Source organism: Lethenteron reissneri, chromosome 49 (assembly GCF_015708825.2).
Source record: "Lethenteron reissneri isolate LAM-NWPU_2019-01 chromosome 49, ASM1570882v1, whole genome shotgun sequence".
Lineage (NCBI taxonomy): Eukaryota > Metazoa > Chordata > Hyperoartia > Petromyzontiformes > Petromyzontidae > Lethenteron > Lethenteron reissneri.
Genome location: NC_083827.1, coordinates 778,730 through 796,270, shown reverse-complemented (window position 1 = coordinate 796,270; position 17,541 = coordinate 778,730). Strand labels below are relative to the sequence as shown.

The following is a 17,541-nucleotide window of genomic DNA, read 5'->3' as shown; positions in this document are numbered from 1 at the left end:
GCAAGGTTCCGTGACGTCGTCGCCCTGACACGTACCGTGACTCGCGGTCACGTGATCGAACCCCGCCCGCCGCGTGACGTCACTCGCAAGATGGCCGAATTAGACGTGGGACGTCACTGCGCGGTTGAACAGTGCGGGCAGCTCGGTAGGGCTCGGCATGCTCGGGTGAGGCGGGCTCCTTTGCCCGCGTTGTTGCGATGAACTCCGTTACTGAACAAACATTTGTGCTAACGGTGCGGAAACGGCTTCGTTGTTTCATAATGTCCAATAATGTGTCACCCGGCGGCCATGTTGGTAAAGGGTACCACGTGTGGTACGGTGACGTCATCGCCGCGTCCCCATGTAAGATGGCGGCCGTGCTGCCTCGCCCAAGCCTCGGCCAGCGACACCCGTTCGGAATGTGTCGTGTACATTCATCCGGGAGGAGGAATCCGCTGAGCTATGAAGCTCTTTCTACAGACGTCCAGTAGGGGTGGGTCAGCAAGTTACAACAAGTAATTTGAAAAAGCGAAAGGAGTGCAAATATAGGGGAAAGATAAGCAATTCACGAAAAATATATATAATTTCCAAATTCAATCTTGATTTGTTGTTCTGTGTCTCTGTGTGTGTCTCTCTGTGTATGTCTCTGTCTCATCTCTATGTGTGTCTCTCTGTGTGTATGTCTCTCTGTGTATGTCTCTCGGTTTGTCTCTGTGTTTCGCTCTCTCTGTATCTCTCTGCGTGTGTCTCTGTGTGTTTGTCTCTCTCTGTGTATGTCTCTCGCCGAGCTTGAATTTACATACAGTTCTCACCTGATGACGGTTGCTGGTGTTGCAATCGAAACGTCGTGATCTATTTTTACGTGACTTTACCGAAAGAACCAACGAGTCATTTCCAAATTGCATCAGTTCAGTAGATAAATTGCAGCCGATTTGCTTTAACACCAGATGCTGGCGTGGGGCAGGGCAGGTTGGTGGCGACAGGAGACGTCAACTCCCTCCCCGCCTGCCACGCGGCACCACGCGGCAGGGGCACGCGGCAGGGGCACGTGGCACGCGGCAGGGGCACGTGGCACGCGGCAGGGGCACGCGGCAGGGGCACGTGGCACGCGGCAGGGGCACGTGGCACGCGGCAGGGGCACGTGGCACGCGGCAGGGGCTCGTGGCACGCGGCAGGGGCAGCAGGGGGAGCCCCACGTGGGTTCCAGCTCGACCCTGACGCTGCTGCCGCTGCTGCTGCTGTCGCGTGTTTGGAGTTGGCGTGTCTCTCTCCGTGGTCGCGTGGGTTTCTCTGCGGGTCCTCTAGTTTTTCCCTCCACATTTAGAATCAACATCACGCGTTTAGAGGATTTGGCTGCGATCAATGTCCACACTTATGAGCCACTTCGTTGAGCTATCATCTATGGCTCAGTGGACCTGGTAGATTAACAATAGCTTTCATTTAGTTTGCCCATTCGCGCCGGAGAGGAAGACGCACCTGAAACACGTGCCCAGGTGAAAATAACGTTAGGGGCCGTCCATAAATGACGTCACGCACCTAGGGGGGAGGGGGGGGGTCAGACATTTGTGACGGGGGAGGGGGGGGGGGTGAGAAATGTGACGTCACATCAAAATGCGCAACTTTAAATAAATAACTTTAAATAAATATAGACAACACGTTATACTTAAATTGTATTATTTCCCTTCTACGTGACTTTACCGAAAGAACCAAAAATACGTTCTACTTAAATAGACTTTTTAATAAATGTTTTCCCCTGCAACATCAGAGTGCAGCGCCACATTAAATACGCACTATGACAATAGTTTAAAGCGATGTGAAACATGTTTTATTTGGGGGGGGGGGGGGGGCAGAGCTTTGTGACGTCATATTTGAGGGGGGTCTGACTTTTTGTGATGCCGTGTGACGGGGGGGTCAAAAATCGTCCAAAATCGCGTGATGTCATTTATGGACGGCCCCTTATAGGAATATAAGTAGCAGGATGTCGCGTGCGGCATCTGGGGTGCTTCAGGGAGGTTGCCCCTCCATGTGTCCGGGTCCCACACCTGTCAACCCCTTGTCACTGCTGCCTACCTTATTCCAGAACAACTCAGACCCTATTGATCACCCCGTGCCCTTATAAATCTCAACGTTCATCCTGCAAAGTCCCATCACGAGGGAGAAACACAAACAAATAGACATATTTTTGCCCATATTGAACCGGCTGTACGCCGTATGGACCTGCAAACTGAGTTTCCCTGGACTGGAATGCGGGGTGACGCGTCTGGGTCGACAGGGATGGGGTTGAGCCTCCGACACACCTCGGTGGTGATCCTGGCAGCCACGGTCCCCTGAATCCGTTACATTCCCGTCACAGGTACTGAAGAAAACGTTGACAACATTACTTTCCATAATTACCGGATGAATATGTCTAGAACCGCGTCTGACTGTCATTTGCATAGATAGATTTTGTTTTCAGAAATGTTTTGTCTTTTTTACAATACCTTATTGGTTTCACTGTTATGCCAATCATACAATTGCTGTAATTTTCTGAGTTATCTCAAAGATATCTAAAAACAAATTATAATGAATCGGCGCTGTTGTGGAGAATCCAAAGAACTCAATAAGCAGGCCATGTCTCTTTCATCGATCAGTCTTCTCTAAGATCATACTTGATCACTTTTCTCCTGCTTTATATTTTCAGGTCAAGCATGTATTGCACGATTTTTAGTTTTTCAAGTGTTGATGAATTTATCCCCACTGGAGCCTCACCCATTCACTGGACTGAAGAAGAAAAAGCATTTTAATCTATAAACTTGTACCAAGGCTCCGCAATAACACATTCGAGAATTCCCCCCCCCCCCGTCACGCATGCACCTGCTGTATCGCCTCTGCATTGAACCACCAGCCACAGGCTGTGTGTTGATGTGCTGTTGGTTTCACGACGTAAACACGATGCTTCTGAAAAAGAGCTAAATAGCTTAGTAGGCCTTACCTGGTAAAATAAGAAATAATGTTTAATCACTTAGTTTAACATGTCAGTGCTTTACAAACTATTCTTTATTACATCTTGATATCTACATTCATGTGAACCAGTGTGCTGCTATGAAGTATCCTGTTATGATGCTTAATTGTGAACTTTAGTTTGCAGCAATCTAGATCCTTTTACTGTTTTTTATTATATATGTTTAATTCTGTTTTTATCTGTTGCACTTCAGAGCCTGTTGTTACAACGCATTTCTTTGCCACGTCTCCCGAGAATTTGATTCTAGGACTCAACGGGCTCTTATCTGGTCTTTAAGAAAGCAATTGCATTGAAAGTAAAATTCACTCTTCCGAGAATTTATGTTGCAGACTTCCTCCCGTTCGTCTGCAATGGCTGTGCCAAGGTGTTCTGGTGAGTCTCATTGGTGAGAATATATATATTATATATAATATATAGTTTTTTGCATGGTGCTAGCTGCGGAACCTTGCTGCTCACCTTTGCCACACTTGTGACCCCCCCCCCCCCCCCCCCCCCCCCCGTGTTTCCACAGTTTGGAGCATAGAGGCAAGGACGACCACGCATGCACAGAGGTGAGGCCTCGGCAGCAGAGTTGCTCAACGCCGAGGAGCCTTACCTACTACACAGAACGCTCGCCAATACACAACACTCTGCAACGCATTCACAAGCACTCTACACCCACCACCCAATTGGCTCACATTTACACAAAATTCCTGCTGGGAAAATCTGACACCGCAAGCGCATTTCCACTCGCACATCGGAGCCATGCCGATGCCGTGCCAAGCTGGGCTGTCGCGGGTCAGGAGGTCCAGGTTGTTCACCGTGGAACCCAGAGCCGTGACGCCACACAATGTACACGTCATTCTCCCCGCTCCTATCCCCTGCCGGCCTCTGAGGCAGATTGAGATGTCTCGTGAGGCCACCATGGCGCGGTTTAGTTCCGGCTCAGTACGGCAAAATAACTTGTGGAAATACCACCGGTGTACCCCAAGGGCATCTCGCTAACTCGGCTCGGCTGTCCCAATGGAGAAGGGGTATGTGACACAAAGAGGGCTGGGCACCTGGGCTCAGAACCAAGCCAACACGAAACCACTCGCGACCTCTACTGGCTCAACGCGGAAGTGAAAGTGATGTCACATAGTTCAAACTAAAACTAAACTTTTTATTTTACCAGGTAAGGCCAACTGAGCTATTTAATTCTTTTTCAGAAGCGACCTGTCCACAAATAATAGGTCAACAAAGTGGCTTTTAAAGCAGCCAAATACTCTGAATGCACGTTGTTTCTAAATGTGGAAGGAAAAACCAAAGGACCCGGAGAAAAATCCACCTGACCACAGGGAGAGAGACACGCAAACTCCAAATATACAGGCGTCAGGGTTGGGATCGAGAATGCACGACCTTTATTCCAAGAGAGGTAGTTAACATCTCGCCACTGTGGCGATAGTGTTAAAAAACACACGGCCATTATGAGCCCCCAAGCCACTTGGTCACCCCTCAAGTAAAAAGAGTTTCAGAGTAACGCCGAGTCGGCGCGTCGCCCACAGGCAACTCCCGGGAGAGCGGCGCCCGCCGGGGGGGGCCCCACGAGCTACGCGTGCCACGTGCCGGCCTGCCCGGCGCGGGAGCTGCTGCCCGTGCTGTGTCCGCACTGCAGCCTGCAGGTGTGCCTCAGGTGCGTGCCGTCGATACCCGTCTTCTCGTGCCACCCTCCCCCACCCCACTGCGTCGATTCACTCCTCCTCATTTCTCTCTGCACTTCGCCCAGTTCCCCCGCCGCTCCCTGTCTCTACATGCTTCCCGGCCGCTCCCCGTGGCTTCCCGGCCGCTCCCCGTGGCTTCCCGTGTGTCCCAGCAGCACTCCCGGGCAGCTCCGCCCCTCTCCCCGTTGTCTTCCCTCTCGCGTCAGTCGGCAGGAGAGAGCGTAAAACGTGTACACTATCGGAAGACCTTTCTTGAAGTAAGAGCAGCAGAGCAAAAGAAGCGACCTTTCCTAGGCTTAGGAAAACACGAGGAGCGATTTGACAACGCAAAGAATCGAGAGCTTTGTGTGTACATGTGCATATACGCCGTGCTTGGACGTGTATGGGTGGCCAGCAAAACGCCGGGCGTGGTGCTGACCACCCACCTCTTCGTGTGCCGTTCCCGCCTTCGTAGGTGTTCACTTACAGCACTTGCCCCAACAGTCTCTTAAGGCTATACGGCGGATCCTTTTCTTTGTATGTTTGTATTCATGCACATGCAAAAAGAGCACTTGCAAAGTGGTAAGCGCACCGTACTTTAAACCTGAGTTCGATTCCTGGCCAACAGTCAAAATGATCTTAACCAGTCTCCCTAGGTCAGCCTGGCCTTAAAAGCGTACCTAGCATAGTGCGGACATAAAACATTGACACCACGGAGACGAGCGCGGTTGTGCGCCGTGCTGACCTGAATAGGCGCTCGCTCTCAACAAGGGTACGCACGGCGGATGCTCGTGTCTCCGTGCGCGGGCACAGGCACCGGCACCAGGTGGACCACGCGTGCGTGAACCTCCAGGAGGCGGCGCCGCGCATGCAGCGCACGCAGGAGCTGGTGCGGGGCATCACTGGTACCACACGCACACACGCACCCTCACACACGCACCCTCACACACGCACCCTCACACACGCACGCTCACACACGCACGCACCCTCACACACGCACCCTCACGCACCCACCCTCACGCACGCACCCTCACACATGCAGTGGCTGGGCATGCGGACTACATGACCCAGCCAACACAGCCTTGCCTGCCGGAGGAGCTCACCGATGGGACTTTGTCCAGATCTTTAAAGGATTTGTGAGCTCCTCACATAATCCAGCCTGGTTAAACCCAGGATGGATCGTAGGCAGGCCAGCCTAAATGTTTCCAACCGGCGAAGATGTTCCATTAGGGGGGTCCACGTTTCGCAAGCGTAGAGAAGGGAGGGTTTGACTGTGGCCGAGAAGACCTGAAGCTTCGTGCGGAGCGACAGACCAGGTAGCTTCCACACAGCGTTACGCAACCGATGAAAAGATAATGCCGCACGACTAACACGGAGTGAGACCTCTGCTGATAAACTGGAGCCGGTCATGAGCACACTGCCCAGGTATGGGAAACTCTCCACTCTCTCCACAACTGCCCATCACCGATTAGGAGTTGTAGGGGTGGAGTGGTTGTGACGTCACCAGGGCGCTTGTGCCAGGCTTGGTGGACTTTGAAGCCATGTGAAGTGTCGAAGGCCTACTGTTGGCTGGAGGTCACTTGACAGACCCAGGTGCGATGGGTTGACCACCTGTGCCTCCTACTGCCTACTGTGCCAACGTTTTATTTGCCTGAAGTTCCACTCATTGTTATGAGCGTCGCTTCTCTGCCATACGTTGTTATTGGAGAGCAACTGCCTACCAACTACCCAGTAGCGTCCTTCACGAGCCTCCTCACGTATGACATGACCCCATTTCCTCTCGAGGCCATGCTAGGTAGGAGATGAGCTGCACTCCCACACGTCACGTGTTCTCTCTGCTGCCGTGAGCGGTGGTCACCACGCGTCTCTCCCTCCCCTGTGTAGAGGGGAGGTGTGGGGCTGCAGCCGCCGTGGGGAGGCGCGGGGCCCGGAGTGCGGCCGTGACGGCACGCGTGCAGCTCATGAAGACCAAGCAGCAGGCAGTGGGGGAGCAGGGGATCCCTCAGGCACGACCACGCAATGCCACGCGTCACAACACGACACAACACGATGTCACAACGTGGCCTGGCCCAACACGACAAAAGGCGGCCACAGCAGGACTCCCTACGCATCCCATCTCAACGCGACGCATCGCAACGACGCAACGTGGTCATGCCACCGTGACACGACACAGCACAACGCAACACATCGCAACAAAGCGACACAACAACACAATGTGGCAACATTGCACGAAACTACAAGACACAACGAGACACGCATTGTTGCACGGCACGACACCATGGCTGGACGCGATACTGCGTGACTAGACAACACACAAAGCACCGTCTCTACCACACAGTGCACACTCAACGACAGTGCGCATCACCGGGCCACACTGGACCCCAACGGCGTACAGTGCCTCGCCACACCACGCCACACCGCACCACACCACACCACGCCGCACTATACCTCAACACAACATCCCAAGCTTAACCATTCTGCACTCAAACCCCCCACATCTCGTCGTAATTTATCTCCACCGCAGCACGCTTACCCATCCCGTGCCAATTTAACCACTCCACGCCTGGTCACACTCCACCGTGCCGCACGTATTGAAGCCACACTTAGCCACCACGCTGCGCTCACGCCTGTGCGTGCGGCTGTGCGATTGCAGGAGGAGCGGCTGTACCTGCGTGTGCGGTTGCCGCGCACTGCGGGGGTCTCTGAGGGGCAGCAGCAGCAGCAGGAGGAGCGTGCCGTGTTCGTGTCTCGTGCGTGGTCGGTGGGACGCGTCGTCGACTGGGTCGCCAGCGCCACGCGCCTTCCCAACAACAACCACGTCGCCAGTGCCAAGGTGGTCGCGCACACGCATCTCGCACTTACACGCTCTACAGGCGGTACACACGCATCACTCACACGCACACGGTTTACACACAGGCACTACACTCAATCACGTGTGTGACCGCACGCTACATTTTGCCGTGTTGTGAGCAGACATGGCGGCGCACGGTTGAGATTGTAGGCGCATCTTAGGATCACGCGGGAATCAATCGTCAAGCGCTGAAAAACTCACAAATCTGCAAGGCTGCAGGGCTCTGGCCAGGAGATGGCAGCACAGCAAACGTGTTCATGAATCTGTTTGTGAGGACATTTGAGTGTCGATTCACGTGTGGCGGATTTTCTTTGTGTACTGCGACATGTAAAATACTTATTTTAAAAAATATACTTTGGTCAAACATCCCAATGCCGAACCTTCCTGAATAACGGCCATGGGACTCAGTGTTGCGTTGTTGTGTAAATAACAGGCATCGCTCGCACACCACCACCATCACCACCACCGCAGCATCAGCAGCAGTACCTCCATCCACTACTAAGCGTGAGCGACGTCGCCATGGTGCTTGTGCCAGATTGATTTCTAAATTAAGTGCTTCTCACACCATGTCAGTCATGGTGGTTGTTTAGCCTAATACTTCACCACACTGGTCAGTGTGGGTTTGTGAAGGGGGGCGGGGGACATCACAGCCGCCGATGTTGAGCCGTGGCCGGGACTGGAACGTCACGTCACCGTGACGCCACTGGCGCCGCTCTCGCTGCAGAAGCTGCATCTGTGCGACGTGGCGACGCTGCGCGCCTGGCCCATGGACGCCCTCGTGGACTCGCTGCTGTCGGCCCCGGGGAGCGAGGGAGAGGGGCTCGGGGATGGCGGCGGCGTTCTGCTCAAGTACCTGGACCCTGGCTGCGATGTCGCACCGGACGCTTCGCCACCGTCGGCGACATAACGGCAGCGGTCGGCTCGGCCAGTGACCTTCAAGCCCTCGCCTATGGGGGGCGGCAGTCTGCGATGTTGCACGTGTGACCCGTCATCCGCGTGCGTGCGTGCCACACACGTCCATTGCACTCTGGGTACGCGGCCTTGTACATTAACAGCCTGCCCACCACTCGCTCTCAACCGTCAGTGCCACCAGTGTTCTGTGGAATGATAAGACCCTGCCATAGAAAAGTGGAATTTCCAATCCAAACTTAGGCCCACTAATGGAGAGAAGCATCACCCAGCACTTGTTTGAGTGAGAAGCCTTTTTGACGATGGTCGTTATTTGACTTTACGACCACTTGACCCCACTCGTAATGTCCAGAAGTGTATTTTGTTTGCCGTCTTGTCTCAAATGTGAAGAACAGCCATTGCTAGTACTATTGCCTTGATTTGTTTTTGTCTTATGAGGCAGTGCCAATGAAGGGAGCTGATAACGCAGTTTCTGTTCGATGCAAGACGTTTTTACGACAACTGTGACGGGAGTTTGGTGGGACTAACTCGCCACATCCGCACTCGCCCCTAAGCCTCGCAGAACTCCGTGAACAGTCACACACAAGTCACCGGGTACAATTCGCATATATGCAGATATATCACACCAAACACAAAGTGCTGTTTGCCACACCAAGCGCATTTGGCAACCTCCCTAGAAGAGCCTCGGCAAATCTCTCATGACCACCGCCCAGCAGCCGTGATGTCAGGGCCAAACCCGATTGGTTTGCAATAATATTTGTGGATTGGGGGGGTTTGGATAGGAAAGATGATGGTCGATGGATGCCGAAAGAAAGGACTCCCCCAAAGAGGAGGACCGCAGCAAAGGCGGAGCGATGGGATCCGTTCGTATGCAGGAACGGGATGGCTCGTGGTGTCGCAGGACCATGAAGAATGGCAACAAGCTTGGGGGCGGGGGGAGGAGACCTTCATCCAGGAGCGGATCGAGCACGGTGGTTGCGCACTGCGCCCGGCTGTGCGAGCGACTCTCCGCGGCGACATCGCGCTCCGCCTGCTGCTCCTTCGCGCCACCTGCTGCGGGAGAGAGAGGGAGAGAGGCCGCGGCGCCCAGGGCGGGCGGGCGGGCGGGCGGGCGGCACTGCCCCCTCCCGGCTCGCCGCGGTATCGTTATTCGCGGTTATTGTCAAATTGTATCATTTAACGATGATCGCCACAATGAGTTCCCCTTACCTTCTGAATTGTATTTCGCACGTTTAAGCTTGTACGAATACAGATTAATTAAAGTTCTTCGACTGTAGTTTACTCAACATAAGCCTGCCCCAAGTCTTAATGCAAGCAGATGCATGGTCTACAATGCGTATGTCTGTGCTGGCAGTTAAGCGAATATTCAATAATTCCGTGACCTATCAAAATTATGAGATCATAAAAGGGATGGACAAATACATTACAGAAAAAGGAATGGCCATTGACTCTTTACTGTAATGGGGAAAACGGAATGCTTGAATATGTTTGAACATCATAACACTGCTGTATTGTTGCCAGAAAGGGTAAAGCCTATTGTCATCATTTTGATACTGTCAAAAAGGTCCCATCTTGATCTATAAAGACCTTAGTCTGCGTCTCAAAAACTCCCAGGGTACTTCCCAGCAAGGTAGAAAGCTGACAATTTCGTACATAGGTAGCTTTTTGGACACAATAAAAATCTGTGAGACCGAGAGTTTTCATTTTAAGGCTCCCAAATCTCGATTTGCACACATGGCTGGTATGGTGTTATTCAGAAACTGTTCAAAATATTAGATTGCGGGTTTTTTCGTTTGATGGAGCATTAAACCGCTAATAAAATTAAAGCGAGAACCATTGTTCTATCTTTAATTGTTTTGATATATTTTGGATTTGAATGAAAACATACATTTTATGATGGTCAAACCTGAAAAATGGTCAAAGATAGGAGCTTCCCCTCAACAGAGTATGAAGTAATTTTTTGTTCTTTCTAATAAAAACAAGTAAAAAAATTGCAGGAAAATACATTTTTGAAGTAGTTAGTGTTTGATCGTAGATAAAACATTTTTTACAAATCATAGGTTACTTATTATATTTATTGAAAACTTTTGCCTGGCAAAAACAGGCTTTATGAACTAGTTGAATAATATGGGCATTTCGTTTTTCATTCCAGTCTGGGACATTCCTTTTTCTATCATTGGTTGGGAGCCTATCCCCACCATGTAATTGCCACGAAACATTTATCAAATGATCTAATTTTAGGAGGAAGATGGCTATGTATTACTTTCATTATTGAGTTTCTCATTTCATAAATATGTATTGCCAGGAAATAAAATATTTCAGAAAAATAAAATGGGCGGCGATCATGAATATACCTCTCCAGCCCGCATTGAGCGGCAGGGAAACGTACGAACAAATCAAGTCCCACGGCGCGGTGAGGCCGACGTCCAGCTTGGCTCTCGTATGCACGAGGTGATACTACCGTCAAGGATCTTCAGCAGGCTGCACATGTCGCCACTTAAGCCGCTGCTCCTGCATTGTTCCTCGCGGCTCTGTTGGGACGCAGAAGGTGCCGGACCGCGATGCGCCACAAACTCCCAACGGATCCAATTAAACCTGTTTTAGAGAACGCCTGACTCAACATCTGAAATGTAAAACAACGAGGCTTTTATTTGTTCATCTAAACTAAACTTTTTATTTTACCAGATAAAGCTCACTAAGCTATGTAGCATTTTTTTTTTCAGAAGCGACCTGGCCACAAATGATAGCTCAATGATTTTTTTTTATAGCCAAATAGTCAAAACGAATGTTTATTGGCACTCGTGCACCGCCCGTGCTTCTGCTGTTGTTGTTGCACTTGGGCTACGCCCATCCACAAACCTTGACAAACAGTTTGTCTTTAGAGGCTTGACTCCTTTGCCTGATGACGACCGCTTGTGTTGCGATCGAAACGTCGTGATTTGTTTTATTTTATTTCTATCTACGTGACTTTACCGAAAGAACCAAAGAGTATGGATCAGAGGTCGCAAACGGGTTTTGATTCCTTACCCGTACGCGGCCGCACCAGGGTCGCAAACGGGTACCCGATATCCGGCCGGGTATCGGGTAGCCGGGTATTGGGTACGGGTAGCCGGGTATCGGATACCCGATTGCGACCTCTGGTATGGATCCCTGCAGTCACGGAAGCTTCAAATCAAGATTGAATGTTTCTAAATTTGGAGGGAAACCCGAAGGACCCGGAAAAAAAATCCACGCGACCACAGGGAGAGAGACACGCAGACTCCAAATATAGAGGCGACAGGGTCGGGATCGAACCCACGACATCCTGTATACCAGGTGAAGGAGGTAACCCCTCGACGCCGTGGCGCCCGCGTGTTCACAGTACAAACGTCGAGCTTATTGTTTCTGATTCATATTTGGCCCTTTACTCAAGGACGCTGAAGTCAGGGGACGTTCAGAAGCAACTCCTGGCTCACGCCACTCAGAGCTCCTCCAGCCGGAGCAGGGCTCGGCTTCGTGACGTCAATCATTAATAACCCACCGTCTCTCGTATTCACGCGCATTGCGGCTCTTGAAATATAGATTATTATTTTTAGCGAACTAGTAGTGGTAGTCACGGGCTCGTCACCAACACTGATCCTCACCCGTGTGGTGGTGGTGGTGGTTGTGTAGTGGTAGCTGTTACTCGTGGTTCCAGTAGAAGTTGTTGTACCAGCAGTGGTCGTCACGGTCGAGCGGTACGAGGTGGTCGTGCTGGTAGGAGCCACTCTCCCACCACATGGGACGTGTCGATTGACTGTGTACCCATGTGTACAGCTGGGTGGATACAGGAGGAAGGGGGGGGTGGTGCCGATTGCCTCAAATTACCGCGCAGACTGGCGATCCAGCGGTCGCCAGCATCGCTGTGCTTGCCTAAATACATCCCGAGCGTGTGGGGCGGGTATTTGAGAGCACCTGAAGACAAGCAGGGCATTCGTACTGAGGCGTGAGTGCCGAGGGTGTGACCGGTGTTCATCGGTGGCCGTCGACACGCTCCTTACGACAGCTGCATTTCTTGAGCCCAGGTTTCTGGGATGAGAGTGTGGGTGCGTGGCCTGCTGCATTGCTGGACAGCCTCCACCACCAAGTGTGGGCGACGCGACGCCGGTACAAAGTGCCAGGGCAGGTGCGCTTTCAGGCCACGTTCGCGAAGGCTGTGGGATTGACCGGCTTAATGTGCACAGACACACGCGTGTGCGTGATAGGGACAGACGCATACAAAGACCCCCCGCCCCCCCTTACCGGCTCAACAGACTGTTAGCGAGCACCTCTGAAGGCCGGCTCGACACACGAGGGGGTGGGTGGCCAGCACCACGCCCGGCCACCTTTGTCTCTCCAGCGGCGATGTTTACGCACCGCACTAGGCACTCATTTTGAGGCCGAGTCGACCTAGGAGAGGCCTAGGACCGATTCGAATAACCGCCACTGGTGGTGGCCGTGAGCGGGATTCGAACTCGGGTCGCCGGGTTCGTAATGCAGCGCGCTAAACGCTGCGCATACACACACGCACACACACGCGCACACACACACCACACACGCACACACACGTGCACGCACACACCACACACGCACACACACGTGCACGCACACAACAACCGCCATTCGCCACTAAGTGGCGGTGACGTCACCACGACGCTTGTGCCAGGCTAGGTGCACGTTGAGGCCACGTGAAGTGTCGAACGCCCGCTGGCAGGTCACGGGGCAGACCCAGGTGCCACGGGTCGACTGAGATGACCGAGATGACTGGCTGATGCACCACCTGTGCCCCCTACTGTACCAACTTGCTGTGCTTTAGCCACCCGGCGCTCCGCTCGTTGTTGTGAGCGTCGCTCCTCCGCCCTCCGTTGTTGTTGGAGGGCGACTGCCTCCAACTGGCCAGTAGCGTCCTTCACGAGCCTCCTCCACAGAGGCCGATCTTGACACCGCTGATACAAGTCATCGGCAAGTCCACTCAGCTCCACGTCCTCCTGTACCACATCACTCCATCTCTTCTCTAGCCCGTGCCGCGCCCGTTTAGCCCCCTCGATCCGGCCGAACAAAAGCTGTGTAGGCATGCGGTGGCTGGGCATGCGGGCTGCATGACCCAGCCAACGCAGCCTTGCCTGCCGGAGGAGCTCACCGATGGGACTTTGCCCAGATCTTTCAAGGATTTGTGAGCTCCTCACACAATCCAGCCTGGTTAAACCCAGGATGGATCGTAGGCAAGCCAGCCTAAATGTTTCCAACCGGCGAAGATGCTCCATTAGGGGGGTTCACGTTTCGCAAGCGTAGAGAAGGGAGGGAATGACTGTGGCCGAGAAGACCTGAAGCTTCGTGCGGAGCGACAGACCAGGTAGCTTCCACACAGCGTTACGCAACCGATGAAAAGCTATTGCCGCTCGACTGATTCGGAGACCTCTGCTGTTAAACTGGAGCCGGTCATAAGCACATTGCCCAGGTATGGGAAACTCTCCACTCTCTCCACTACTGCCCCATCACCGATTGGGAGTTGTGGGGGTGGAGTGTCCAATGGTACAAATACCCAGGCAGGTGCTTAGTTTTGGTGGGGCTGATGGTAAGGCCCCACCTCTTAGTGGCAGTCTCAGCAGCAGCGTCTCCAACTCCTCCTCTGAATGAGCAGCTATTACCAAATCATCGGCATACATAACGTGGTTGACCAATAGGGAGCCATCCCTTGATCGCACCAGGTCATCGATCAGCCTCCTATTATATCTGTACCAAATGGAAATTCCCCCAGTACAGCTATTGAAGGCTTCACGAACTACGTGGTCAAAATAGATGTTAAATAATGTGGGAGCCAGAGGACATCCCTGTCGCACCCCAAGGTGTACAGGGAAAGGCTCTGACTCCCGGCCACGTAGTTTTACCCGGGCCCGCTCACCATCATGAACGTCCTTAATGAGTGGCTGGCTGAGGTGCCATCTGTTGAGGAAGTACTTAAGGCGATCCGGAGTCTGAGACCAGGAAAGGCACCGGGCAGAGATGATCTCCCAAGCGAAGTGCTCGGAGAGGGTGGCGTTGTGAACAGACTGCCCGATATGACATCATAACAACAGTCTGGACCACTGGACGGGTTCCGCAGGATTGGAAGGATGCCTTGGTGGCCCCCCTCTTTAAGAAGGGGGACCCCACAGACTGTAACAACTACAGGGGCATCTTACTCCTCAGTGTGCCGGAAAGGTCCTGGCAAGGATTATTCAGCATCGCCTTGCTAGGCACGCTGAGGAGAGGCTTGCGGAGCCCCAATGCGGTTTCAGGAAAGGGCGGTCCTGCACATATGCCATATTTTCTGTCCGTCTGCTACAGCAGAGGTGTAGGGAATTCCAACAAGACGCACACACACACACACACGCACGCACACGCACACACGCACACACACGCACACCCACGCGCACACACACACACACGCATACACACACGCACACACACACTTGTGTACCCAAACACACGAGCGCCAGGAGCGGTGTGCGGACACGGGGGTTGTCTCAGCAGCCGTGGCGAGCCGCTTGCAGATCAAATCACGAGTTTGCGTTTATAAATGTGTGATGCCACCAGGAGACAGCTTCAGAAATTTATTGAATAGCTCTGTCTTGTTCATGTTTTGATTTAAAAAAAAAATCGCAATCGAATGTGACCAGTGGCTCTGAGTGCGACATTTAAATAAATACTCGTAGAACTTGAGTTGTCAAGTGGGGGAAATATATATAATTTTTATTTTGCCGTTTAAAACAAAATTTGTGAAGACAACACGTTTTAGACGGACGCTTCCAATGCTCACTCGGGCTGGGTGTGATCTTGCGGGGGACACCAATTAACATAATTGGACCTAACGCACGCGTTGGCGGAGAGGCGACTTCCACGGACGTTTCACGGAAGAGTGCTCACGTCTCCAAGACGCTGCGCAGGCGTGGCCATTGCTCCGTCAAGACGTCGGCGAAAGCCGCCGCTCCGTCCACGCCGCACGGTACGAGACCCCCTGTCCAGTGGGCCGGGGGCCCGGGCTGGAAGTGCCCCCCCCCCCCACACCCCCCCCGAACCCGGTCTCGCCGGACCCCCTTTCACAGCCCGGGCGTGACTCGGCGTTGCTGTAGACTTGGGGGGGCCCTGGTCAAGTCTGTGGATGAGGGTGGCTGGAACCACCACCACGACCCACGGGACAAGCACCGAGCATCGGGTGGCCTCTTCAGACGCCTCCCGACGAGAGCTGCGAGTTTCCGACTCGCGCTGAGTTCTCTGCCGCTCCTGGCGCGCAGCAGAGAGACCGACGCCGCCGTTTCGTTTGACCCACGCGACCTCGCGAGTGCATTTGATGCAGCTCACTCTCGGCCGCTGCTTCTTCAACGTAACTCTTCTATTATTATTTAAATTTCCTCTCCCCGTCTCCCCCGTCTCTCTCACCCTGTCTCTATCCCTCCCCTGACGAGTTAATGCAACAACAAAGCAGATGCACGGGATCTGAATAAACACAAACAAATGTTTAGCTCGGCGCGTGGCATTCCACACGTGGACGCACACACTAACGAACAGAAACAAGAAAAAAATAACAAAAACATAAAATAATAAACACTTCAACAATGTCCCATTTGAAAGTCTACCATTGGGTAGGGAATATGTGCATCACATATTATTATATACAGCGCCTTACAGCAATTATACACACACACGTATAGCATAAGCCAATCAACCATAAGCACCGTAGAGTTAATATTCGAGTGAGGCACGGCGCGGGTGAGCAAGCACTTGCAGTGCAAATTACGTGGGTGGGGGGGGGGGGTCTCTAACCAAGAGATGCCACGGCCATGCCACGGCCTCCCCCCTACCCACCCCCGTCACAGGCTGCGGAGGGGAGCGGGTGGGTGGGTGGCATGCCGCCCGTGGCTCTCTGCTCGTCAGCGTTGTTGTGTCGTACGGGGCAGCCGTGCAAGTGACGGTCAGCCCGGCGGGGAGGACACGAGGAGTGAGACACGGGGGGTGGGGGCTGACGCTGCATCATTCGAAATTGTTCCTTCAGCGTCTCTGCGAGCTCCTGCTGTTGCTTTGCTGGAAAACGAGGCTCAGCTGTTTTCAGGCCAGCGCTGACATTTACAGGAAGATGTAACCCCAACAACAAGCAAGCTCCTCGCATAGGCAGATGTTAAATAATGTGGGAGCCAGAGGACATCCCTGTCGCACCCCAAGGTGTACAGGGAAGGCTCTGACTCCCGGCCACGTAGTTTTACCCGGGCCCGCTCACCATCAGAACGTCCTAATGAGTGGCTGGCTGAGGTGCCATCTGTTGAGGAAGTACTTAAGGCGATCCGGAGTCTGAGACCAGGAAAGGCACCGGGCAGAGATGATCTCCCAAGCGAAGTGCTCGGAGAGGGTGGCGTTGTGAACAGACTGCCCGATATGACATCATAACAACAGTCTGGACCACTGGACGGGTTCCGCAGGATTGAAGGATGCCTTGGTGGCCCCCTCTTTAAGAAGGGGACCCCACAGACTGTAACAACTACAGGGGCATCTTACTCCTCAGTGTGCCGGGAAAGGTCCTGGCAAGGATTATTCAGCATCGCCTTGCTAGGCACGCTGAGGAGAGGCTTGCGGAGCCCCAATGCGGTTTCAGGAAAGGGCGGTCCTGCACATATGCCATATTTTCTGTCCGTCTGCTACAGCAGAGGTGTAGGGAATTCCAACAAGACGCACACACACACACACACGCACGCACACGCACACACGCCACACACGCACACCCACGCGCACACACACACACACGCATACACACACGCACACACACACTTGTGTACCCAAACACAACGAGCGCCAGGAGCGGTGTGCGGACACGGGGGTTGTCTCAGCAGCCGTGGCGAGCCGCTTGCAGATCAAATCACGAGTTTGCGTTTATAAATGTGTGATGCCACCAGGAGACAGCTTCAGAAATTTATTGAATAGCTCTGTCTTGTTCATGTTTTGATTTAAAAAAAAAAATCGCAATCGAATGTGACCAGTGGCTCTGAGTGCGACATTTAAATAAATACTCGTAGAACTTGAGTTGTCCAAGTGGGGGAAATATATATAATTTTTATTTTGCCGTTAAAACAAATTTGTGAAGACAACACGTTTTAGACGGACGCTTCATGCTCACT

At 52.9% G+C, this 17,541-nt stretch overlaps 1 protein-coding gene across 9 annotated transcripts; it reads left to right on the top strand.

Annotated features, from left to right (window-relative positions):
* Window positions 1-72: 72 nt before the first annotated feature.
* On the top strand, window positions 73-10,709 carry LOC133354956 (AN1-type zinc finger protein 1-like). Of its 9 annotated transcripts, none has more exons than XM_061572190.1 (8): window positions 73-145; window positions 3,310-3,352; window positions 3,492-3,531; window positions 4,504-4,620; window positions 5,452-5,543; window positions 6,523-6,644; window positions 7,292-7,471; window positions 8,214-10,708. In XM_061572190.1, the coding sequence occupies exons 2-8, from the start codon at window positions 3,331-3,333 to the stop codon at window positions 8,394-8,396; spliced, it is 756 nt and encodes a 251-aa protein (XP_061428174.1). In that variant the 5' UTR covers window positions 73-145; window positions 3,310-3,330; the 3' UTR covers window positions 8,397-10,708. The 9 variants fall into 9 exon arrangements, with proteins under 9 accessions (XP_061428174.1, XP_061428167.1, XP_061428175.1 ...); XM_061572183.1 differs by having other exon boundaries at window positions 79-145; window positions 4,504-4,631; XM_061572191.1 differs by lacking the exon at window positions 73-145 and adding an exon at window positions 180-472 and having other exon boundaries at window positions 8,214-10,709.
* Window positions 10,710-17,541: the final 6,832 nt, after the last annotated feature.

What these genes read in the sequence shown, in the direction of transcription:
- LOC133354956 (XM_061572183.1), top strand. Translation starts at nt 91, where the DNA reads ATGGCCGAATTAGACGTGGGACGTCACTGCGCGGTTGAACAGTGCGGG. An exon ending in TGAACAGTGCGGGCAGCTCG is followed by an intron (nt 146 to 3,309) that starts GTAGGGCTCGGC and finishes TTTATGTTGCAG; the next exon opens with ACTTCCTCCCGTTCGTCTGC. An exon ending in GGCTGTGCCAAGGTGTTCTG is followed by an intron (nt 3,353 to 3,491) that starts GTGAGTCTCATT and finishes GTGTTTCCACAG; the next exon opens with TTTGGAGCATAGAGGCAAGG.